The 25,404-nt window shown below is 34.9% G+C and overlaps 3 protein-coding genes across 7 annotated transcripts; 2 read left to right on the top strand and 1 right to left on the bottom strand.

Annotated features, from left to right (window-relative positions):
* LOC125776696 (uncharacterized) lies at positions 1–25,243 on the top strand. Of its 3 annotated transcripts, XM_049450229.1 has the most exons (6): positions 1–59; positions 142–962; positions 1,024–1,210; positions 1,262–1,379; positions 24,596–24,922; positions 25,008–25,243. In XM_049450229.1, the coding sequence occupies exons 2-5, from the start codon at positions 812–814 to the stop codon at positions 24,620–24,622; spliced, it is 483 nt and encodes a 160-aa protein (XP_049306186.1). In that variant the 5' UTR covers positions 1–59; positions 142–811; the 3' UTR covers positions 24,623–24,922; positions 25,008–25,243. The 3 variants fall into 3 exon arrangements, with proteins under 3 accessions (XP_049306186.1, XP_049306185.1, XP_049306184.1); XM_049450228.1 differs by lacking the exons at positions 24,596–24,922; positions 25,008–25,243 and adding an exon at positions 4,415–5,337; XM_049450227.1 differs by lacking the exons at positions 24,596–24,922; positions 25,008–25,243 and adding an exon at positions 2,946–4,399 and having other exon boundaries at positions 1,262–2,878.
* On the bottom strand, positions 6,393–12,468 carry LOC109580001 (uncharacterized). 3 transcript variants are annotated; one of them, XM_049450029.1, is made up of 3 exons: positions 11,630–12,457; positions 7,950–10,614; positions 6,393–7,884 (listed from the first exon to the last, which is right to left on the bottom strand). In XM_049450029.1, exon 2 carries the CDS (start codon positions 9,603–9,605, stop codon positions 7,992–7,994), a length of 1,614 nt encoding a protein of 537 aa, XP_049305986.1. In that variant the 5' UTR covers positions 9,606–10,614; positions 11,630–12,457; the 3' UTR covers positions 6,393–7,884; positions 7,950–7,991. The 3 variants fall into 3 exon arrangements, with proteins under 3 accessions (XP_049305986.1, XP_049305985.1, XP_049305987.1); XM_049450028.1 differs by having other exon boundaries at positions 6,393–10,614; XM_049450030.1 differs by having other exon boundaries at positions 6,399–10,614; positions 11,630–12,468.
* On the top strand, positions 22,455–24,584 carry LOC125776640 (uncharacterized). The gene is made up of 3 exons (XM_049450092.1): positions 22,455–23,181; positions 23,235–23,737; positions 23,794–24,584. The coding sequence occupies exons 1-3, from the start codon at positions 22,948–22,950 to the stop codon at positions 24,338–24,340; spliced, it is 1,284 nt and encodes a 427-aa protein (XP_049306049.1). The 5' UTR covers positions 22,455–22,947; the 3' UTR covers positions 24,341–24,584.
* Positions 25,244–25,404: the final 161 nt, after the last annotated feature.

The following is a 25,404-nucleotide window of genomic DNA, read 5'->3' as shown; positions in this document are numbered from 1 at the left end:
AAGTGAAACTTCTTTAGAATCGTTGTGATTTCAAACCGGATGCAACGGAAAAACGACAGGTAAGAGACACAAATACGAAAATGTGTAGGATGAAACCAGGAAAGAATGAGACAGAAATATATATACTATTTTATATTATAGGCATATAAATACATATACGAGTACATATTATTTCTTTGGCAAATTTGTCTGTATGGTTACGAAAGCAAATGCAAGCCACATACATATGTACATACATTCATAATAACAAGTGTTAAAGAGTCAATCTGTCGAAGCACTGACGGGACGACAAAGCGCCACAACGTTGTGTTGTTGGTGGAAAATCCGAGCTGTTCCGAAAGAAACTAACAAACGATCGCCGATTGTTACCGCTTCCCTTGCTGCTCGAACAGCTTCGCCAACAAGCTAGCGTATATATGTAAGTTTTTGTATGAGCTTGCATACATATCGACGCTGATTTTTGCAGTCATGGAAAAATATCTTAAATTTAGTACGCAGCTCTCAAGAAACGTAAAAACTTCATATAAAAAACGCTTAAGAAACGGTCCAGAAACGTTCCTGCGATAAATTTACTTGTGCTAGTACGCAGCTCTCAAGAAATCTAGTACTAATTTTTGATACTTTTTTTCAATAAAATGCGAATATGGCAATCCTGGTTTTGCGATGAAACATCAAATCAACAATTGTTTCTTGAAGGAAAGTGACATTTGCGTACGAATAAAGTGAAGTTTATAACTATTTATATTGTTTGAAATTTAAAAAAAATGGATGCCAATTAAAAAATGATGGCTCATTGAAACGCAAAAATCGCATGCTGAATTTCACAACATTAGAGAAGTGCCAACTTGTGAATTGCGTTAAGGAGTGGCACAGGATCTGGGATATTAGCAACACATTGCATTGCAACAAGAATGCAGTAAATCAATCCTGGCTCCACATAAGCAATGCCCTTAATAAAAGTGGTGAGTTAATTTATGTTTTGTATTCAGTGTTTTGTTGTTTCTAATAAAATTTATGTTTTAGTGGATGAGTGCAAATCAGCGTGGATAAGTATGCGCGAAAGCTATCGCTACCATGCTAGGGTAGCTCATAAGAACAAAAGTGGCAGCGATGGTGGGGAAGTTTTGGAAACTCCATCTTTTTCAGAAAACGTTGATTGGGTTTTTGCGGAGGAAATGTCATTTTTGATGAATGTATCCCACAAACGGAAGTAAGTCTGCATAATTTGAACGCTCGCCAAACAATTAATTTTTTTCTGTAGGACTTTCACAACTCCAGTATCTTTCGGAGAAGATTCGCATGCATCACCAATACATATCGGCGAGGATTCCAATGTGTCACAAACAAGTGCAACCGACTCACAGCACTCATACGATTATGTGAGTACATATATACATACATATTAGGCCGGGTCGATTTGTGGGGAGGCAAAAAATCGCCCATTGCTCTATGAAAATCATATTCTAGGGATCAAAATAAGAAACTTTGCCGAAGGAACCATACCTCTGAAACGAATTCTGATGTCCCCCGATTACCTCTGAAAGTGAGGAGAACTAAACCAATAACCACTATGGTATTCCAAAAAAAATAATAAGTGAAGTGACCATTCCAAATCAAAAAGTTTACAATGAATCCACCATCTTCTACACCGCAAGATAAAGCAACTACATCAACAACTATCGAAAACCCAATGAGTCATATACCCAAGCATGATGTTACTGTTTTTGGTGTGTCTACTGATTTGACTGATCTTCATTTACCAACCCATCTAGATATCTTGAGAAATTATTTTTACTTAAGCGAACGTGCTAAAACAGAACAAAAAAAGTTTTCCCATAAATCATTCACTATTCAAGTACAAGATAAGTTGATTGGAATTTGGGAATAACTTGGTATGGAAATAATGCTGGAAAAGTATCAAGAGCAAATCAAGAGAAGAAACAACACCCAACATTTTACAGAATATGTAAAATCTCTGGAAACAATTTTTTACATTGGAACATGGAAATGCGATTTGAAGACAGCTCCATGTGCATGCGGCTGGGTTCCCGAACGCCTTAAAGAGTTCATGCACGATCATCATAATCGGAGGAGACTAACAATGAATGCATTTATGATGGAAACTGAAGAGCAAGGAGCAACGTCTATGTCATCAATGCCAACATACCAAGATCCCGATGATTCAACATACGCAACGCCACCGGTTCAATAAGATATGGATAGAAGTACAAGTTCACAATACACAGAGATATACGATTGTTTTAACTTTGCCTTGGTATGTGACAGATTTGGTGTGCCTGACAGAGTAGCATCAGCATTGGGAACCGCTCTATTGCAAGATTTTAAAATTAAAGATAAGCATGGGAAACCTCTCATCATGGATAAATCGAAAGTTCGCAGAGAAAAAGAGAAATGCAGACAAGAAGTGCTTCGCAAACGGTTAGATGATACCAATTTGTTAGCGTTTTCATTCGGTGGCAGAAAAGATGATACTTTAAGGATGGTAAAAGAACCTCATCTTGTTATTTTGAGAGAACCCAACTCTGAATTGATTGGTTACGTAAGACTGGAACATGAAACCGCTGAATACAAAACAACCAAATTAAATGGTTTTTTCAACGATAAAAATATATCACTGGATACATTAATTGGAATATGCACTGACGGTGAGCCAACAAACACTGGCCCACACGGTGAAATTATACGACGATTCGAATTGCTGTTAAAAAGACCATTGCATTGGTTTGTTTGCCTTCTACACTTCAACGAACTTCCGTTTCGGCATTTGTTTGAAGCTTTGGATAAATCAACCAGCACTGGACCAAGATCGGCAACCGGAAAACTGAGACGTCAAATCGAAACTTGTGAAACTCTTCCGGTAAGTTATCACTCATTTATTATAATTGTCAACCATTTTTAATTATTTTATTATTATATATTTTTAGGTGGTGGACGGCTTCCAGAAAATTGAGTTGCAAAATATGTCGCCTGCTCCAGAAAAAAAAGAATTTTCCACCGATTCGAAGTACTTATACGACATGGCCCATGCAATTTCTAGCGGCGTGGTTCCGGTGGGAAAATTGTACATTCTCGGTGGCTCACCAAGGCCGCTAGATTATTGCGATTATATGTGACAACGGAAAATCCAGATGCAAATTTAAGAATTCTGGTTGAATTTATAATTAAATGTTATGTGCCAATGTACTTCAATATCAAGTATTAGAGCTCTGTCGTGTACGGCAGTGCATTATTTTTCAAGTTCATTGGTTGGTCACGATTTCTAGAACCTCGTTTACGCAAAATTGTCAATCAAGTAATTAAAGATAATTCATATTATGCGCATTCGGAAAATATCTTGTTATCAATGTTGTTTGATGATAGGAAAGAAAAGCGCGACTGTGCCATCAAGAAAATTCTACGCTATCGAACCGATGTTGACGAGCCAATGGAACTTAGAGTTTATAAAAAACCAGATATAAACTTTAATTGCACAAGTTATACGGAAATGATCAATTTGAACCACCATTCACGCGAAGCATTCCGTACGATACATTGAAAGAATATTTAAATCAAGATGATCCACCGTTTAATGATCCAAAAATTCCATCACACATACAAGGAACGGATCGACATGTTTAATTGCTAGCTAGCGTTTCCAAAAGGTTATACCGGAAAAATGTAGAGGCTGTTATGGCGACGACATTAGAGAGCCGTGCGAAATTACACAGACTTGAAAGTAAAAAAGACTTCAAACAATAATTTTTTTTAGTTTCTTTTCTATAACTCACTTAAATTAATTTTTTCATTTACATATGTTCTGACTAAATAAATTTCTTAAGAGAAAAAAAAGATATTATTAGAGATAAATAAATAAAAATAAAGAAAAAACATAGCCGTTTAGCTGATTTTTTCATGTAAAGGCCAAAAATGGTGATTTTTTGAAATTATTGTATTGGGAACCCCCCAGGGGGTGTGTCACTGGCAAGGGTGGATCGGCCGTCTAAAGTTAGTGGGGGTCGGTCATACATTTGGACTCGATTGGAGCACTCTAAATGGGTCAAAGTGGGATTTTTCCAAATTTGCCCCTACCCAAAAGTTCGACCCAAATTGGGGGACATCAAAATTCGTTTTAGAGGTATGGTTCCTTCGGCAAAGTTTCTTATTTTGATCCCTAGAATACGATTTTCACAGAACAATGAGCGATTTTTAAATCGACCCGTCCTATTATCTGTACTTAAATAAAAACTAATCAGCAAAATTGTTTTGCAAATTGTATCGATTCTACATTAGCCGAAGGAACTTTGTTCCTAACTGGTGTCCCACGACACCACATTTCTTTTTTTTTTATACTTTTATTTGTAAAATAACGTCAAGTTTGTAAGAGCTGTGCATAATTTTACATTTTACATATTAGTGGCATCACCACTCTTCCTCATCTCTCTATCTTCCATTCTTCTATCAACTCTACTGTCGTCCTACTGTCGTTGGCAAATATAGGAGTATATTGAAGTTAGCGAGAACGACAACCGTCGGCCTGCAGTCGTGTAGTCGTGCAGCTGTCAGAATAACAGTGTCCATAAGAACGTGTGTATTTTAATAAAAGATTAAAGAAAAACAAGTAAACATTACTAGAACAAAAGAAACAAGTAGAGATAAAAAACAAAAGAAAATAATGCAAATGCATACAAACATGTTTTGGTCTTTATGTTTGACTGTAAGGAAAACTCAGACATTATCGGGTAAACCACACAATCATGTTTGTTTGCATTCTATAGAAAAGGAGATTATGTTTAACAAATATTGCATTTCCTCCAATAATACGAAAATAGAAAAACAAAGAAATATACTAAGAAAATTGTAACGACTTTAGTAGGTATATAAGCAGAAAATTATTTGAATAATACAAAGAGAATAAAATATAATGTCATAGAAATAATATCGTCGGCATTTTTATTTTCTCCTCCGCTCGAAGAACCAAAACTGGCGCAGTCGGTAAAAACAAACTGCAAAGTTAAGCGATACTGAAAACTTCAGTTTTTAGTAGTTTCGTAAGCTTTAACAACGGGAAGCAAATCCTAAGGTTAGTTCCCATTTTAAAGATCTCGATTATATATAAATTAAAGATGACCTAGTCGTTTTAATGCAGATTTTATTTTGAGCTTTAATAAATTACTCCACGATCAACCCAATATTTTACCAGATACACCGATTGCCGCATTGCGGGTTGAGTGTTATTCGCAATGCTATACAACAACTATTTCCCACTTCCCTTAGTGCTGTATTACGGTTTGAGTTTTTACCGACTGTCGCATTGCGTCTTGAGCGTAATTAGTGGAGTTTGGCAATAATTATTCCTCGTTTTCCTAAGAGCCGCATTTCGGGTTTAGCTCTTAATCCATTATCCGCTCGTGGAGCGCAATGTATTGGTACTTCATTGGAGCACGTTGTTGTTGTTGTTGTTGTGATAACGCATGCGTTGAGTGATAATGGTGCTCATTATTGAGTAAAAGATCAAGCCGCTCACTGCAGCCAAAGAAATTGTAGATGTAGCTACACTTGCTGTCTTAACTACCCTCCTTATCAAGTCCGAAACGTCCCCGTTGCTGTAATCCATCAAGCTTACGCGGTGGAATTCAAGAAATGTCGTGTGTTGCTTCAAGTACTTCATAATATTGTTAAAAAGATATTGTGATTGGTATTGTAAAGTATTGGCAGAGAACGTTTAATATAGAGAAGGTTCACGTCGCGAATAACGTAAAAATATTTTTGGCTAACTCGGCAGAGATGGAAGAGTCTCACCACAGACAAATTATGAGCGTGTTTCACCACATTTAACAGCGATTGAGGGGTTTTTAGAGTGTATGAGAAATAACATGTAAATGTAAATAAGAGAGCCAATGCAGGGCAATATACATACATGTGATAATATGATTTGAATTCGCGAAAGCGAACATAAACACATATGGTTATGATACATGTGCATATATGTAAGTTTTGAATGATAAAATTTACGATTAATGTACATTTGTCACAATTGTAATATATTTCATTTTTTTAATAATATTATGATAGTTTGTTATATACATACATATGTATGTTATGAAGTATACATATAAGTATGATTTGATATATTCAAAAAATAATTATAAAATAGGCTTTATTTTCACATTAACAAAGATAGAGTGTTTCTGTTCGCTTTCGCGAATTCAAATCATATAATCACTTATCAATAATAACATGTGCGCGCTGCTCATATGTACATACATAAATATGTGCGTATGACATTGGCACACATACAACATATGTACATACTTACATATATGCGTTCACCCGCAAAAACTACAAACATTGCTTACAAAAACAACAATCGTTTGAAATAGCATCAGCAGCGTCACAAGTCAATATGGCAGCCAAATACATACATATGTAGTCGCACGCATCTTTCGCATCTCCCTTGTAAAGATCAACCAATGGCCGAAACTGGCGTTTTGTCAAAGAATCAAGTGCTGAACACATTGAGTGCGACAGACTGTTCTGTCAAATATTAAAATATACACGTTCTTATGGACACAGTTATGTAGTTGTGCAGCTGCCTCAATAACTGTGTCCCTAAGAACGTGTGTATTCTAATATTTGACAGAACAGTCTGTCGCACTCAATGTGTTCAGCACTTGTGTGATGATAGAAAATCCAAGCTGTGCCGAAAAAAATAAACGAATGGCCGCCTATTGACCGCTTCCCTTGCCGCTGTAACAGCTTCGTCTACAAACTAGCGTAAATATGTATGCATATGTATGAGCTTGCATACATATCGACGCAGATTTTTGCGAGTCACGGAAAAATATTTTAGACAAATATTATAAATCGACAACTCCTATGTTGCCACTTTTCTCACTTCTTTCTGTGAAGAATCATCAGAAAGTTGTTCAATTTATGATTTTTAGCTTTTGCCATCGTCGCGAAAAGACGCTTGTGGGCAAAGGCATGCTCGGGGAGATGTTACGGCGTCTGTTTTTAAGAATGAAGCGAGGTCGTTTGTGGAATATGCGCCTGCGGTTATGAATGAAATCGTTTTTGTTGTAAAATTTACTACATTTGGGCTTCGCCAATTCGGCTGCCATATTGACTTGTGATGCTTCTGCTATTTAGACAATTGTTTTTGTAGAACAATGCTTCAATTTTTTGTGGTGACGTATTCACTTGTGTACGCATATGTATGTTTGTATGCTTGTGCATTATTTGTTCGGAAGTGTATACAAATATACATATAAGTATATATGAATATATGAACATGCAATGCGCGCACATGTAATATATTGATAAGTGATAAAATCATGATATGAATTTCTGAACGCGTAAATGCATCATAAGAAGCATGCATACATATATTTATGTCTCTTATGTGGTGACATTCCGTGTCGCAATTTTAAAAAATATTCGCTGTCGAATGTTTTAAGTTCTCTGGTTCAACACATCAATCTTATTCAATCCTAAATGATTTTTACTATCAATTAAAGACCAGTTTATTCTTTTCAGATGAAATATGCTAATTTTATTGATTTTTTCTATTATTTATTGGAAACTTAACAATTTTAATAAAATGAAATAATATGTTTACAAAAATTAAATATGTGATGCCGAATTACAAAATTGTCCATTTAAAATGGAAATTTTTCTCACGACTTATTGGTTAAAATTAGTCATTTAATTTCACCTGCTTTTTTAAACACAATTTAATCCATCTAGATTAAGTGCAATATTTGTGTTTAAAAAAGCTAGGCTCAGTTGGCATGCTATTGAAAAAGAAAAAGAAAAAAAATTATCCTGAAAATATAATAATAAAAGAAAACTGAAAGTAGAGAAAAAAACTGCAAGTAGAAAAACCTGGAAATGATAGAATGCAAAACATTATAAAATGTAAATATTTATTTCATTAATTCATTACTAACCCGAAAGTAAGATGTTCTTATTCAAGCATTCTGGCTTGCAACTTACTTAAGTTTTTTTAATTTAGCATCGCGCTTCCGATGTCGTTCCCTATTTATCTCTTGCTTTTCAAACCATTTTGAATTTTTGTATAGCAGAACAGTCACTAAATACTCTAATAGTTTCATTTTATGGGCGAAACATGCATTGGTTGTATCAAACCATTGAGGAAAAACATTTTCCGTTTTTTGTTTTATGGCGGACAACATCAGACTACGAACATTTAAATAGTGAGCATATTTGTTGAAGAGCTGGACGTACCACATCATCTGCAGTCGACACACTTCGAAGACCCTATCACTAGGATTGACTAGCCTTAAGTCGCCGTCATCCTTATAGTTCTTAGCTCTGATTAGGGCCTCCGAATAAAGCGTTAAATCGCTTTGTGTCTTCGTCATTGCTTTGGTGCATTCTTCGCAATGGATTTTACACAGAATTTTTTGGTAAATACCATAGCCAGTGTAATACCGCTTGATCTGGACGTCAGTTTTGTCGTCCTCTTCAACAAAATTTTCGTCTGGAATAGTGAAAGATTCCAGGTCGAGCTGCTCAGATTCCTGTTCGTTTCCCTGTATATCTAGATGACGATCTTCGGGGCCTAAGTTCCAATCTAAATTTATGTCGTCATCATCCTCACAATTAGCCCCCTTATCTTGAAAATTTTGCCTTAAAATTTTCATCGAAATTAATCTACCTACAATATATTGAATCTCATTGGCTGAGGGATGGGTATTGATACCCTGACTAGCTCGGATTCTATAAAAAAAATTCTCCAACGCATCTTGATTAATTTTCCCTAGGAATATAAACCTCAATTCCTCTTGATCCCTAAATAGATCTTCGCTCAACTGAATCATTCCACTTATTGTGGAACAAAACCCACTAATACATTTAACCTGACTAGAAACTGGAAGCTTGATTGTTTTAAAATATTTTATGTAATCATAGAGGCGTTGGACCTTCCCGGAGTCATTCTTCAATAACGGATATTTCAGCGGATTTTTGGAAACAAAATTCTTACAGTCTAGATCATCGAAAAGATCATTCATTTTTTTAATAAATAGCTGCGTAGGCTGTGCACATTTTAATAAATATTCGTCGGAGCCGAATAGACTTTGGCTATATGCCATTTCAATGCCAGCAGCAACCGAATTGCTCAGAACTTGAGTTGCACGTTTCACGGACATTTTTTCAAATATGCTGGGATAAACATGGGCCTCTGTAAGTTTTGGGCATATTTTGAAGTGCATATTGCTCTGATCGATAGAGTAAAGTTTTTTTATAACCTTGAAGCTGGCTATTCCATTTGGGGTTGAAATATCGTATTTCATAAATGTATTACGGACGGACTTAAAAAGGTGGCAATAGTCATATAAACAAAATATTTTTAAACCTTCGTGCATATAAAAGGGGTTTTCTTCAGTAATTTTTAACAAATTGAAAAGTGAAGTATTTGAGGGCCCTTGATCGCAGACTAAAGCCTTTACATTGAGATCTATTGACTTTAGTGATGCGATGTTTTTGCTCAAAATGTCTTTCAATTCAGACGGAGCAAGTCCCGTCTTGGAAATGTAGTACGAAAACACATATTTCCAATTGGAACATAACCCTTTTATCATAAAAAACAACACTTACTACCTATAATCATCTCACGTTGTCCTTCCCCATGATCCACAAACCCATCAATAACATCCCTAACTCTATTATAAGTTAGGTCGGACTTTATTGATATTTCGTCAAATAACAAAACGCAATTTCGTTCTAAAGCGGACATTTTTTTGGAAATTTTTTGTAAATTTCCCAAGACATTGGCATGGATACCAGGGACAACATACCTAATGGGGCGCCAACGCAAAAGAGAACTCTTGCTTGGTAAAGCGAAACCTAAATCGTCACGCATGAAACTATATGATTTGGTGGACATATAGTTAATGTTTTGTGCCAATGTCCTTTCATTGTCACTAAAAACATTGTGCTTGGTAACGATCATCCTAGCGAATGTTATAGCGTCAGAGCTTGAAGATACATCCGCAACTATTGCACGTTGTTCTAGGTCTTCATATTTTTTTTCTAAATCTTTAATTACCCCCTCTAACTCTTCGATCTTTTTATTTAATCTAAGCGCATTACTTTGGTAATACCGTGCCGATCGAGCAAATCGTTCGCGACTGTCTAAAGCAGAGCCTACGTCGTTATTTTGGGGTCCTAATCCTAATCTACTTTCCTCTAATATGGAATATTGTTCAAACTCTTTCAATGTTATGTCGTCCTCTTCTACTCCTACAGCTACTTTAGGACGTTCATAAGTCACAGTGACGGGTGGGCACACCCAATTAGAGTCAGCACTAGATGAGCTACGACTTAGTGCTGGCTCTAATCGTAAACATGGAAAAGCCCCAGGCAAAAGTTTGTATTTAGCGACAAACTGCGAGTCAAAATGATTTCGGCAAATAAAAAGGGTATCGGAAGGCGACACAACTAAGTTGCAAGCCTTTGCCCAACTCTGCCGAACATCTTCTTTTTTTGGGAACTCGAAAATCGTTGCCCCTCTGGAAGCACAACTGCGAATGCAGCACCTTCTCCGTGGCAGTGGACCCGTCCACAAATGTGGAGGTGCTTCTTCGTATCCTAATTACATATAGAAAAAGATTTGTTAAGTTTTCGTTATAAAATGGATAAATTTTGGTTATTATATCTGTCAGCGATTTCCATTTATATTTGATGATGCATTGGGTTGTATTTTAGGTGACAATATACATATATATTATTATATTTAAAATATGAGTTTGAGTGCTTAATAACCAAAATATATAACTACTTTCGTACTGTACTGTATACTTTACACTTTATTACGTAATATTATTATATAATATTACTAATACATGTATATAATATTACTTATTTGCTTAATAAATTTAAAAAAGAAATCCATATGCATAAATAGAGGAATCTTTGCGAAAAAGAGGAATTTCAGCGAATTGCCTTATCATCACATGGCAGCGCTCCATTTCGTCGTAATTTTTGGTAAACAAATGAGGTTCAAACAAGTGTAAAATGTGATTTTTAAAATAAAGATTTTTTAGGTAAAAAACCTGCTAAAACAATAAAATGTAGATTTATTTAAAAGATTATAGTGCAATTTAATTAATTTGAAGTGAAAATGTGAAAAAAGTGTGTTTAATGTGGTGAAATAGCTCCTTGAAATGGTCCAATTTTGCGAATTTTTGAACTTTAAGGCCGAATATATCCTAAACTAAGCGTTTGCGGACCCTATAATCCTATATGTTTTTTAATTAGGAGGACTTCTTCCAACGGTACCTTCAAATCGCGGTGCCAAAGAAATCGGAATTGTGCCCTTATTACTACAAAAAATATTTTGGCAGATTTTATTGTTAGTAATGTGTAAATATTTGGTTGATAATATTGACACATCCTAATACTGCCCACTACACCTAGAAACATTCAAACGTACTCTGCACAATACGCAACACACACACACACTTCACTTGACTTCGCTCTGCCCGCGCATCGCTCATGCATACTTATTTTAAATATTTGCATACTTATGTATGTATTAATGTATGTACTGACGTTATTGTTTACACTTTCATACATATGTATAATACATGCACAAAGTACTCACCAAGATTAAGGGTGGGCACAGCTCCTGCCTTCAATTTTTTCGCACCCACTGCACTTCGTTCGAAGTGCTTAATGCAAACAAATGCATTGTAGGTGGGTATATCCTGCGTTGGTGGGATCCGTAAATTTTCCACCCACTTCTGCAACTCTTCCTGCTTCCTAGGGAATAAAAAGAATCTCCCGGGAGATTCTGATGTGCACTCCCGAACGCGACACTTTTTTAAACTTTTGTTGCTCATTTTTTTAATTAAAACTATTTAAAAATCGTACAAAATCGAATTGGCGATCTTTCCGCGACAAAATTCATTTAGAACTAAAATTCCGTTGACGATTTCTTCTTCAACTTTCATTTTTGGCGCAATTTCCCCAGTAAAATATATATTATTATATATTATATATATGTATATACTATATGTATATTAGACTTAGAAAATATCTAACTACTTTTATATAGTATACAAAAACTTTTCCAATCAGAAAGCAGAATCCCCTCTTTATCTTTCATTTTGGCGCAATTTTCCCGTAAAACATACATATACATATACGTTAGCTTTAGAAAAAGTCATATGTAGCATACAGGAACTTTTCCGCCAACCAAAAATCACCTGCATATATGTAAATACACATGTATGTATATTGCCCTGCATTGGCTCTCTTATTTACATTTACATGTTATTCTCATACACTCTAAAAACCCCTCAATCGCTGTTAAATGTGGTGAAACACGCTCATAATTTGTCTGTGGTGAGACTCTTCCATCTCTGCCGAGTTAGCCAAAAATATTTTTACGTTATTCGCGACGTGAACCTTCTCTATATTAAACGTTCTCTGTCTTAAACTAACGGCTGGTAATATACATAAGTATATGTTACAAAAGGGGTAAGTACTTATCTTTCGTGTAACATTGTACTAGCTTATGTTAAGATAAGTATTAAGGTAAGTAATAGATTAATATTAAGAATGCATCATTAAGGTAAGTAATTTACGTAATAGAATTTCATAATTAAATTTTTATAATTCAATATTCTTAATTTTAGGTTTAAATATAACGGGTGATTTTTTTGAGGTTAGGATTTTCATGCATTAGTATTTGACAGATCACGTGGGATTTCAGACATGGTGTCAAAGAGAAAGATGCTCAGTATGCTTTGACATTTCATCATGAATAGACTTACTAACGAGCAACGCTTGCAAATCATTGAATTTTATTACCAAAATCAGTGTTCGGTTCGAAATGTGTTTCCGCTTTTTTATCGACAAATTTTGTTCAGCGATGAGGCTCATTTCTGGTTGAATGGCTACGTAAATAAGCAAAATTGCCGCATTTGGGGTGAAGAGCAACCAGAAGCCGTTCAAGAACTGCCCATGCATCCCGAAAAATGCACTGTTTGGTGTGGTTTGTACGCTGGTGGAATCATTGGACCGTATTTTTTCAAAGATGCTGTTGGACGCAACGTTACGGTGAATGGCGATCGCTATCGTTCGATGCTAACAAACTTTTTGTTGCCAAAAATGGAAGAACTGAACTTGGTTGACATGTGGTTTCAACAAGATGGCGCTACATGCCACACAGCTCGCGATTCTATGGCCATTTTGAGGGAAAACTTCGGACAACAATTCATCTCAAGAAATGGACCCGTAAGTTGGCCACCAAGATCATGCGATTTAACGCTTTTAGACTATTTTTTGTGGGGCTACGTCAAGTCTAAAGTCTACAGAAATAAGCCAGCAACTATTCCAGCTTTGGAAGACAACATTTCCGAAGAAATTCGGGCTATTCCGGCCGAAATGCTCGAAAAAGTTGCCCAAAATTGGACTTTCCGAATGGACCACCTAAGATGCAGCCGCGGTCAACATTTAAATGAAATTATCTTCAAAAAGTAAATGTCATGAACCAATCTAACGTTTCAAATAAAGAACCGATGAGATTTTGCAAATTTTATGCGTTTTTTTTTTTTAAAAAGTTATCAAGCTCTTAAAAAATCACCCTTTACATATATATTGTCGCTTGACGCAACGGTCATGGAATGAAAAGCTTTTTCATTATCTGAAATAATTGTTTTCGTGTTTTTAAATATCAATAATATTTCGAGCAGTGGTTCTTTAATATCTATCATGGATCGTGAAGAAATAGGTTTAACAACCGCGTATTTGGAAAATTTGTCGATACATGTTAGGAAGTGTTGCTTATCAGTAAAAAAAATGTCGACGTGCAAGATCTCGCCTGGCATGGAGGGGATAGGAGTTTTGCCGATTTCGAGGTTGGACGCTGATATTTATTTTCTAAACAAATTTTGCAATTCGAAATTATGGATTTGAACATTTTTTTCATATCGGGGAAAAAATAATCGCGCATTATTTGTTTGAAAATTTCTTGTAAGCAGCGATGTGCTCGGTTATGTTCTGTAACGAGGGTTTCCAGTTGATCGGTTTTGCTGATTAAGTCAATAACAAATGTTTCGGTATGTCGAAATTTTATATCAGGAAAAATAGACACGAGAATGTTTTGTAATTCCCCTAGGATTGTCAGATTACAGTGAATTGCATTAGTGGTATTGGGATTAATTACATTTTTTAAACATTGTATTAAATTTTCAGGCTTACGAGTATCATAACAGATTGTATGACGAACGAATTTTTGGAATACAATTTTTGTACTTTTGTGTAAAGATGGACCCTTTGTAAATATTATTCGATTTTTAAATCGATTTACGGGATACTCTATTGTTTGAATGAAGTTGGTAAACGACTCGTCGGTATGCGCTGTATCCATTGATTCGCTTAAGTTATTAATAAACTGCCTGGACAGAGCATCAGCTACCTTATTCTCCTTCCCTGGTTTATAATGAAATGAATTTTTTTCTGAAATGGAGAATATAAGGGGCTGAAGATCTGTAAAAATATGAATATTTTTAACACCATAAAGGTAATGCCGAAGAGTCTTAAGCGCCCACCCTACGGCAAGCAATTCGCCCTCATATGTTGCGTAATTTCGCTCGGTTTTAGAAAGCGTGCGTGAAATCATCGTGATTGGCCTTTTATTTTGAGATAATACAGCTCTTAACGCATTTGATGAAGCATCAGTTGTCAACTCAAAGGGCCTAGGATAGTTTTAATTTTTTTGAAAGCATGCTTTGCATCCGAATCAAGTATTATCTGAACGTGTTTTGATTTACTATTTGCGACGTGCCCATTTTCACCTTGCAAATACTTAGTTAGTGGCTTAACTATATGGATCGTCCCCGAGCATAATACATGCAACCTATTCAATCGCAAAACGAAGAGTCCCTAACAAATCTACGATAATACCCTGCAAGGCCTAGAAAAGACCGTAAAGAGCGTAAGGTTTCTGAAATTTTATAGTTAATGATATCCTGAATTTTGTTAGGGCATGTTTTAATACCATTTTGCGAAACTAAAAATCCCCAAAACTCCACCTCTGTCTGAAAAAATTTGGATTTTTCTGGTGAAACTCGCATACCTGCTGCCTCTAATTTCATTAAAATGTGATTTATATGATTCAAATGCGATTCTTCATCGCGCGAAAAGATGATGATGTCATTATTGTAAGCGTGGCAAGTTTTACCTATTTCATCGCGAAGAATATCATCGATGGCGCGCTGAAAAATGCTTGGCGCATTTTTTAAGCCAAACGGCAAGCGACAAAACTCATATTTGCCGTTGTTGATATTAAATGCTGTTTATGGTCTATCTTCATCTCGCAAATTAATTTGGTGAAACCCCGATTTTAGATCTAGAGTGGTAAAATATAATGACTTGCCCAGAATGACAGATATATCAGGAATGGGGTACCGATCGGGAATAGTTTCTTTGTTAATTTTCCTAAAATCTATGACCATGCGTAGCATTTGCTTTCCGTTTTCGTTCAGAGCCTTTTTAGTCACGACATGCACCGGTGCACGACTGACGAATTATGCCATCCTTCAGAAGGGATTCGATTTCTGCGTTGACAAACTCCGCTGCTGAAATTGGATAAGGGTAACTTTTCCCTGCTTCGATATCAATTTTAGCATTAATCTCTTTAAGGAAATCATAGCCGATTATACCGTCGAACGTAGTTATATTTGTAAGCAAATAAAACGTCGACGTATGATTAAAGACATTGATCAAACACTTTTTATTTATAAGATTGACCCCATTTATCGATTTTAATGTAAATGGGTTTTCCATTACCTTAATTCCCTTAAGGAATGGAAGATTTTTGATAAAATTTTTCGAAGTTCCTGTATCGATTAGTAATTTCAGCTTCTGACCACTCGTTATTTTAGTTATGACGAATGGTAGGAGTTTAAATGATTAGTTTCGGTTTCTAAATGTTCAATGGAAGCGCGTGTTTTACTTGAGTTGTCGCGGTGGCAACTATCAATATGCGAATGAAGACTGTAATGGTCATCGCAAATATCGGGTTCGTCAAAATCTGAACTTACTTCTTCTGGCATATAGTTTACTTTTTGAACCTTGGGATGTGATTTTTGAAAAGAACCAGACTGGTCCCGAGAGCATTTAAATACTACTTGGTGAGGTTGTATGTGTGGCTGCTGTGGGAACATAACGTTAGGCTGGGATTGGTAGTTGTTTGGGTTATGGAATGACAGGTTATTCTGACGCGCTGGTTGATTTCGGTAAACGGAAGAACCGGGACCAACGTCCATCGCAGTTGGTCTATTATTTATATTCGGTGGGAGAGTCTTACGATAGGGCTGGGAAAATGTGTACCGGGGCATTGCTGGTCTTACGAAGTTGCCCATAGCAAATGTTTGCGCAAAATCGTAACGCTTTTGATTAGTCTCGAGCTCCTGGACAGCAGCTAATGCAGAAGGCAAGTCTTTCGGACCTGAAGAAATCAAAATATGGTAAAGGGGGCGACGAAGACCCGAAATAAAAATGCGTAGTGCATTCTCCCTTGCACGCTCGTTGAGAGCCATAATGACCTCGGCGTTCCCGCTGTGTGCCATCATTTGCTTATTTATGATAAGTGTTAAGTGCCTATCTACCATATCGTAGTATTCTGAAATCGGTAAATTCCCTTGCCTTAGAATACTTAATTCGTTTTCCAAGACATGAATTGGTCTTTTATCTGCGTAAGTTTGATCAAGCCTGGCAATTATTGCCTTGAAATTTAAAACAGTGTTAAAGGACGATAAAGTCGTATTAACTGACACAATAATTTTATTTCTAAAAATGCCCATTGCTCATAGCACCGTTCCGAACCTTCGGGGTAATAATTAATTTCAAAATTTGCCGCGGAGCGCCAAGCTGGGTAGGAGGAATTTTCCCCGTTAAATTCAGGCAAAGATTTTATTAAATCAATACTGAAATTTCCCGAGTCTATTGTTGGGTTAATCGAAACTGGTAAGTAAGCCTCGACACGCGGTGGCTCAAGCCGCCTCAGAGCTGAAGTAAGGTTATTAATTTGTGTCGTTAGTTCCAACATAGTTTCTTGATTAGCTGATCTTATTGCCTGTAGCACTTGATCCATAGTAACCTCCATTTTGTATTTTATGTAAACCTTTTAATTGCACGTTTTTTAACTAGGTTAACTTTCACCCTCACTGCCAATGCCGTTTACACGGAAATTCTACTGTATTTCTAGGAAAAGCCAAACTTACGCCTTCACTAATTTTTATGATAAATTTTTTTAATTGTATGTGAGTTTAAGAAACAATTTTATTTAAACCTTTCACCATGACAAATACAATATAGTTTCAATTAGTATATCTAATTTCTCTATGAAAAGGGGATTTTCGTGTTCACAATTGATTTTAAATAATAAATTCTGATCATCAATATTTTAATTTTTTAATTTATTTAATTTTATTTCTTTTAAAATTTTTTTATTTTAATTTTATTTAGTAAAATTTTACTAATTTTAACTCATAAAATGAAATCAAAAACCTAAGTTCAATATAAACTTTTAATATTCAACACTTTATCACCTTTGATTTTTTACTTACAAATTTGCTGTAACTTAAATATTCTTCGATGTCACGGGTGTTAATATCTTAAGATATAAATATATGGAGGATATTCCATCGATGTCACGGATTTCTTTGAAGTCCTGTCCACTTGCACCTTTATATGGCAGTTCTGCTTGCCGAGTTCTTCCGATTTAAATTAAAGTTGATTGCTAAGTCGCAGGCCCCACGTTGGCCGCCAGTTAAAGATGACCTAGTCGTTTTAATGCAGATTTTATTCTGAGCTTTAATAAATTACTCCACGATCAACCAACCCAATATTTTACCAGTGTGTTATTCGCAAGGCTATGCAACAACTATTTCCCATTTCCCTTAGTGCTGTATTACGGTTTGAGTCTCTACCGATTCTCGCATTGCGTCTTGAGCGTAATTAGTAGTTTGGCAATAATTATTCCTCGTTTTCCTAAGTGCCGCATTTCGGTTTGAGCTCTTAATCCATTATCCGCTCGTGGAGCGCAATGTATTGGTACTTCATTGGAGCACGACATCGTTGTTTCTATGCTCGAGTATGAAATGGAGCAGCGCACACCCGAGAAGCTGTTCTTGTTGTCGCAATTCCGGAATTTGTCGCAATTCCGGAAAAACATTAGCAATGAAATCCACATCACTTTCTACTAAATTACAAAATTCTCTTGACAGTAATATGTAGCCTTCAACGTCAACATCTAAACAACCATCACCAATTTTCAACAACATTTCTGCGTAAAGTCCTGAATCCACGTCATTATGAAGACACACTCTCACATTCGTTTTCAGGCGGAGTTTTTCAACTGTCGACCATAAGCGTGATGATTTAATTCGCGCTTGAATTTCATCTGCTGGTGTCCCCCTCTCAATCAGTGGGAGGGTTTGACGGAAATCACCAGTCAATAAAACTGCCAATTTGGATATACCAGATTTCCGCTTCCGTGGCATTTTCTAAGAAAAGCAGAGTAAGAATTAACATCTGCGAGTAAGATCTAAAATAATAAAATGACTGCTAACCACAAATATTACGGATTACCTCAAAAATTTGAATAGTTTTATACTGCATGTAACGACAGAAGAAAATAACAATAAATATAGAAAAATTAATATTATTATGTTAATACAACTCTAACAAATAATTTCGACCAAATTAGTTATCACAAAAACGGTACTCACGGACTTTTTTTAGATCATTAAAAGTGAAATAATTCTTTCATACATAACTTTTGTGTATCTTGAACCGCTTTCGCAGCGCAAGGAACGGAAGCCCTCAATGATAAATAATTTCCCCCGTTTTTTACACATTTATCACACATTTCTTCGCTCCTATTGGTCGCAGCGTAGCCTATAGCCTTCCTCGATAAATGGACTATCCAACACAAAAAGAATTATTCAATTCGAACCAGTAGTTTCGGAGATTAGCGCGTTGAAACAAACAAACTCTTCAGCTTTATAATATGTATTAGTATAGATTTTAATAACATCCTCCCTTAGCAATGGAATGTTGATATCTTTTGCTTCATTATTATTTAATTTATACATTTCAACAAGTTACTTAGAAATTTCAACATTATTTATTTTTAAATTATTATTAGCATTTGCTTCATTTATTTTTTTATCTGTAGTATCATTTTTTATTTTATTTTTGCATGACAAACATTTTTCAATGATTGCTGTCATTGGCGGGTGCTTACGGATTTTATTGGCCCAAGGGGTTCAATATAATTAAATCATTGAGAAAATTTATTTTCTTTGTTTTATTATCCCCATAAGCCAATTTTTTTATTTGGAATATCAATTGTCGCTTCGATTTTATTAAGGAAGTTAAATCCAATTTAAAGATTGCTCTCTAAACTGTCAATTTCATTAAAACGTTCCTGTATACCCAACATGAATATTATGAAAATGTTTTATTGTGGTCGAACCATGAAAGGTTTTAACCCTTTTCTTAATTACTCAATTGTTTTCATCATTATAAATTCCAGCCCGTATCTATGATAATTCTAAACATTTGTCCAGCTTTTGTATCGGTTTTAATAACATACGCCAAATCAGAGTTTACCCTAAAAAATGGTTTTCACCAACATTATTAATTCGTTGAATTTTTGGTTGAGGTTGTGTGCTTATTTGTGCACTTTCAATTGATCTTTTTGGCTGATAATTGGTCTGCCAATTATACCTGTTACTCTTAACATGTCGTTGGTTTCTTTGCGCATGACTGGGTTTATTTATTAGTTGGATTGATTGATGCAGTTCCATGGGTTCTTGATGATTGGAAACCATTTGATATGAATTACTCATTTGAGAGTACCTTAAGCCTTAAGCCTTAAGGTATTCTGAATTTCGAATATCTTCGGTTAGCTTGAAGCTGGTTTCGTAAACCATGACGGTTTTTTTTTTATTAAATTGCAAAGCAAATTGTGATAGTATTTGAATTGAATGAAGTTACTGTGCTTCAGCAAGAGCATTTGGCAAATCGGTAGGTGTTAATGTAAATATTATTTGGTTTAGAGGGTAATTTAAACCAGTTATGAATGTTCTAAGCGCGGTTTCTCGATTTTTGATGTGTAATTGTTTTGTTATTTCGGAATTTGTTTCGTGTGTCATTATAGTTTTACAAATTGACAATGTCAATTTCTTACTGAATTCATTGTAATAATCTATTAAGGGTTGCGATCCTTGTCTGAGTATGCTCATTTCTTGGTCAATTACGTGTATTGGCCTTCTATCCACATACGCCGAATCTAACCTGGAAAATAAAGCCTCTAAATTTAGAACTGTGCCATGGCTTGCCAAAATGTCGTTAGCATTGCCAACACTCTTGCTTCTGAGTGTTGTAAGGGCTCTAAAATATGTCCTACTTCCCTCCAGCTGCCATTTGAGCTTCCCGAGTTTTCCGGTAAATATTTTACAATTTCTAAAATTTTATTACATATAATCGAGTCGTTAATTGTCTGCGCTTCATATTCTGTCACTTGCGTACTTAGCAGTTGTTATGTTTTTTATCTGGATATTTAGCTGAGCTATTTCAGCTCTTAAGAGGCTATACCAGTGCGATCCTTTCCCAAAATTTTTTTTTTTCGATAGTTTATATCACCCAAAAATATCCTGTAAAATCGGCAAGGTCGTATCTTGAACAGTTTTTGGGTGGCACCGTTCTAAATAGCGGCCGCTCGCAGCTACAAACATATATGTATAAGTGAAACGTCAAACGCGTTTTTTTTAAATTTGCTGACATCATTACTCAACGAGAAATTAACCGATCAACTTCAAATTAAAACTAAATATTGTTGAATAAATTTACTATACAATGACCTACGATCTTTCTGATTGGTTGAATACACAGTACAACAGCTAATGTGGGGGGTGAGAAATTCCAATTCAGGGTGAAGGTACCTTTCAGTATAGTAAAACCCTCAAAGGGTTTAGTGTTCGTATGTGTGAGTTTTTTTATGACCTTTTAAATTTTTTCCTTATCTTGATGTTTTTTCGCAAACCACTTGTCCGATTTTGATGAAACAACTTTAGAAAAATTAAGAATTAAAATTTCTATTTGTTTTTATTCAAAAAAGTGTCATTTATCGCCTTTTTTTTATAAATTGTCCCCAATAACTCCATTTTGATGAAACAACTTTAGAAAAATTAAGAATTAAAATTTCTATTTGTTTTTATTCAAAAAAGTGTCATTTATCGCCTTTTTTTTATAAATTTTCCCCAATAACTCCAGGCTTCTGGCTATAAACTACTAAAAAAATAAAGTGAACATTTTTATAATTTTTTATTTTTATTTTATTTATTTATTTTTATTTATTTTAATAAATATTGCCTAAAAAAATTTTTATAAAAAATGCGATAAATGACACTTTTTTGAATAAAAACAAATAGAAATTGTAATTCTTAATTTTTATAAATTTGTTTCATCAAAATCGAAAAAGTGTTTCGTGAAAGGTAAGGAAAAAATTTAAAAGGTCATAAAAAAAACTGACACATACGAACGCCAAACCCTATGAGGGTTTTACTATACTGACCTAATACCATCACCCTGACTTGGAATTTCTCACCCCCCAGACAATAATCCCAAAAGTGTTCCACAGTGTAATAAAAACAACCATCAAATGAAAGTTGGCAGCGTTGGTGACCAAGCAGCGATTTTAAAAAGAAACATTTGCATCTACGCGAATTACAATTCGTCTTTACATCTAGTGAATTATGGTCGATTATGAATGGTGTGGAAGTTGATATTTAAACTTAAAAAAAAAAACAAATAAATGTAATTTGACTAATAATGAGCCGCTATTAAAAATTAAGGAATTTGAGTTGTATTTTTAATTGGGCCGAACAAGTTATTATCGATTTGAATAATTTCAAACGGAATATATTTCGAACAATCATTTATTTTTAAAATACTATGCCAGTACTGAGCATGGCAAAGTAGTGTTGCGTAAGCTAATTTAAACTACTTTTTACTACTATATAGATATTGCAAATTCAAAAAATAATTTCTTTAAGAATTCTTTTTATTTAAAAACTTAGCTTAGAACTAAAAAAGAATGTGGTAAATCTGTTAGGATAATCAAACACTCCATTTAGGAACGAGTAGGATTCCTGATCACCGGCGTATAGCTAAATTGTGACATATAAAACGTGTATGTAGTTTGCGATTACAAAAATTTATACTTAAAATATAGGAAACATGGCTATTATAATTATCTCTTGATTTATCTTACAATAAAAAAATGTGTTTTACTGTTCAGACGAATATTTATGGTATGTAATATCAAACTTTTTCACAATAGTTATCTCTTATGGTCTACCCATTATCAAATATAATTTCCAATTTGTCCATGAATAAGTTAACTAAAACGCTTAAAAATATATAGCATATTTATCTATATCAGGTATAATTAATTTTTTTGATAACAGCTAAAAACTTTTCTCTATAACAAAAATTGAAAATAGTATTTATAAATGTACAAATATAGTACTATAAATTTATAATTTAATATTATAGCATTTTCGCTTTCTGCAACCCGTTTTAACCTCTCGCCACCCATATTCACCAGAGGTGGCCATGATGTTTTTATTGTGAAAGTACACATGAGGGGTAGGTTAAGAACTGTGAATGGCTCTTTTTCTATAGTGAATGGGACTCTCCCTACTCCTCTATACCATGGCTAATAGCACGTTCACATATAAGCAGGTTATGGTTAACAAAAATTAACCTCGAAGCTAACTATCTTGCGTTCACATATAGCAAAGATAACCCAATTATATGAGAGAAATTGACAGCTGTATCCATTTGTGTTTTTTTGTTTACATATTTTCTTCTTGTAAAAAATAAGTTAATAAATGAGTGATGGATTCAAAATTGAAAAAATGTTCACTTTTGTTTGCTACAAACCAAGAAGAAAGCAATAAATATCTAGCTGCATTAAATTCCTGTAGCCGAGAATATAAAGCTGCTATCCAACAAAGTGAGCAGGAATTACGGATACGAAGAGCTCGAGTAATATCGATTTATTATGAAATATTAATGTTGACAACAATACCTCTTTGTAAGGAAATAAACCCAAGAAGTATTTGGGCATACGTAAGTAAAAAAGCACAATAAATTATAAACACATTTAAATACATATACTTTAGAAGCGACATGGGAACTTCTGGGAAAAGGATGTTCCATCAATGAACGACCGCGTTTTTAAGGAAACCTTTCGCATGAGCAGGGCAACCTTTGAAATATTGTGTGATTATGTCAAAGGTATTACCAAACAGGATTCATGCTATAGGAAGTGCATCCCATTGCAGAAAAGTGTAGCTGTTGCCGTCTACACATTAAAATCTTCGGCGGAGTATGAAACTGTTGCACGACTATTCGGTGTTTCGAAGGCAATCGTCAGCGAAATACTTCTTGCTTTTTGCCAAGAAGTGTGGCAATCATTGCGTCCCATTTATTTGACAGAACAATTAAGGAACAGTGAAAAAGTGGATGAGTGTGTTCATGGGTTTGAGAAGCTTGGCTTTCCGCAATGTCTTGGTGCCATAGACGGTTGCCACATTAAAGTTCGGCCACCTGGGAAGGATTGCACGGACTATTACAATTATAAGGGGTGGTACTCCACAGTTTTATTTGCTCTTGTAGATTATAGGTTAGAGGTATAATGAATTTTCACTTGATATTTTCATTAATTTCTTTTTTATCCAGATATCGCTTCCTCTACATTAATGTTGGCTGCCCAGGTCGATGCAATAACTCAAAAATTTTTCAATGTAGCAAACTAGATACTGCATTGAAGGACCCAATCTTCACTGCAAAAAGCAAAACTATTAATGGCGTGAATGTTCCTGTGGGCGTTGTGGGTGATTCGGCTTTCCGATTTGCCAACAATCTAATGAAGCCCTATCCATTCCAAGTACATCCTCCAGAGCATGAAAAAATTTTTAATTACCAATTGTCCAAATGCCGAAGAGTGGTGGAAAATACGTTTGGACGCCTAAAGGCTCGTTTTAGGAGAATAGGGAAAGGAGTCGACAACCACATCAAAAATGTTCCTCTTATAATTAAAGCAGCCTGTACACTGCATAACTTTTTAAATTGTCATAATGATGTCATCAACCACAAATGGATAGAAGAACAAACCACTTCTGAAAGTAGTGTACGCCTGGAACAGCCCAAGCACACAGATGCTGTAGCAGATTTTGAAGCAGAAACTGAAACAATTAGAAGAGCGATTGCGAATTCATTTTTTTAAGTTTGTTCTACATTTGTAATTATTTTTATTTTTCATTTAACAAATTAATAAAGTCTTTATTAAAATTTTTCGTATTTTCACTCATTTCTTTTAAAATATCATTCCGTTTCTCTTCCGAAAGAACTGCTTTTTCGGTTAGTTCCACCATTCTTTCTTGCACCCCTCTCATAGACTCCATTTCTTTCTCAAACATATCTGAAGTTTTTTTCAAATTCTCTACTAAACGCTCATGGGTTAATTTCCTTCTTTTTGCAGACTCCGGAGTCGTCGAAAGTCCTGTAAGCTCATCGCTTGAAATGAATTGGGATTGGGTGCTCGTCGAAGGGTAGATGGCAGCGCAACCAATGTTGTCTTCTGGTTCCACATCTGGAATTAAAATAAAATAATAAATAAAAGAGCAAACAAAAATTTCATTTTTATATTACCTATACTCTCTTGCATGAGTTCTTTGAAATTTACTGCCTTATTACCACTGAGTATTTCTTCCACCTCCTTGTAGTGGATCCAAGAGGAAGGCGAACCACCAGTCATACCCACCGCATTCTTTTCTAATCTATAAAATAAAATACATATTATAATGCTGTGAGTATGCAGCAAAATATACTTTTTTAATTTTAAATGTACTTGTATCGATTGGTAAAGTTATGCACTTTTTCCTTTATTTCAGCTGCACTGTAGTTCATCTGCCTTTTTGAAAATTCCTTTTCCAAACGCGCAAAGATATGAAAATTTTTTTTCACGCTTCGTAATTCTTCTACACTATCTGCCCAGTGCAATAGCAGCAATTTCTCTGCATCTACTGTCCATCTAACACGGGTTTTCCTTTTCCTAATTACAATTTAATAAAATTATTATATATAAGTATACTTGTATGCATAAAAAATAAAAATATATAAATTCAAATTTATACTTACCGGTTTATTTGATCCATTTTTTTAAATTCCTGCGAATTTTTTGTCAGTTGCTGTCAAATTTAAGCAAAAATATTCACAATAGATACTGAAGTGTCGCAATTTCGAGTATATTTCGACTGCTTTCCAATGCAACAATGCATATTTTAGTAG

This window comes from Bactrocera dorsalis, chromosome 2, assembly GCF_023373825.1.
Source record: "Bactrocera dorsalis isolate Fly_Bdor chromosome 2, ASM2337382v1, whole genome shotgun sequence".
Classification (NCBI taxonomy): Eukaryota; Metazoa; Arthropoda; class Insecta; order Diptera; family Tephritidae; genus Bactrocera; species Bactrocera dorsalis.
Note: the sequence above shows the minus strand (reverse complement) of the source record. Positions and strands in the feature narration are given on the sequence as shown.

Coding starts and splice junctions, on each gene's coding strand:
- LOC125776640 (XM_049450092.1), top strand. CDS start 22,948: ATGGATTCAAAATTGAAAAAATGTTCACTTTTGTTTGCTACAAACCAA. Junction 23,182..23,234: donor CAAGAAGTATTTGGGCATAC/GTAAGTAAAAAA, acceptor CATATACTTTAG/AAGCGACATGGGAACTTCTG. Junction 23,738..23,793: donor TTTGCTCTTGTAGATTATAG/GTTAGAGGTATA, acceptor TTTTTTATCCAG/ATATCGCTTCCTCTACATTA.
- LOC125776696 (XM_049450227.1), top strand. CDS start 2,216: ATGGATAGAAGTACAAGTTCACAATACACAGAGATATACGATTGTTTT. Junction 2,879..2,945: donor AAACTTGTGAAACTCTTCCG/GTAAGTTATCAC, acceptor ATATATTTTTAG/GTGGTGGACGGCTTCCAGAA.
- LOC109580001 (XM_049450028.1), bottom strand. CDS start 9,605: ATGATAAAAGGGTTATGTTCCAATTGGAAATATGTGTTTTCGTACTAC.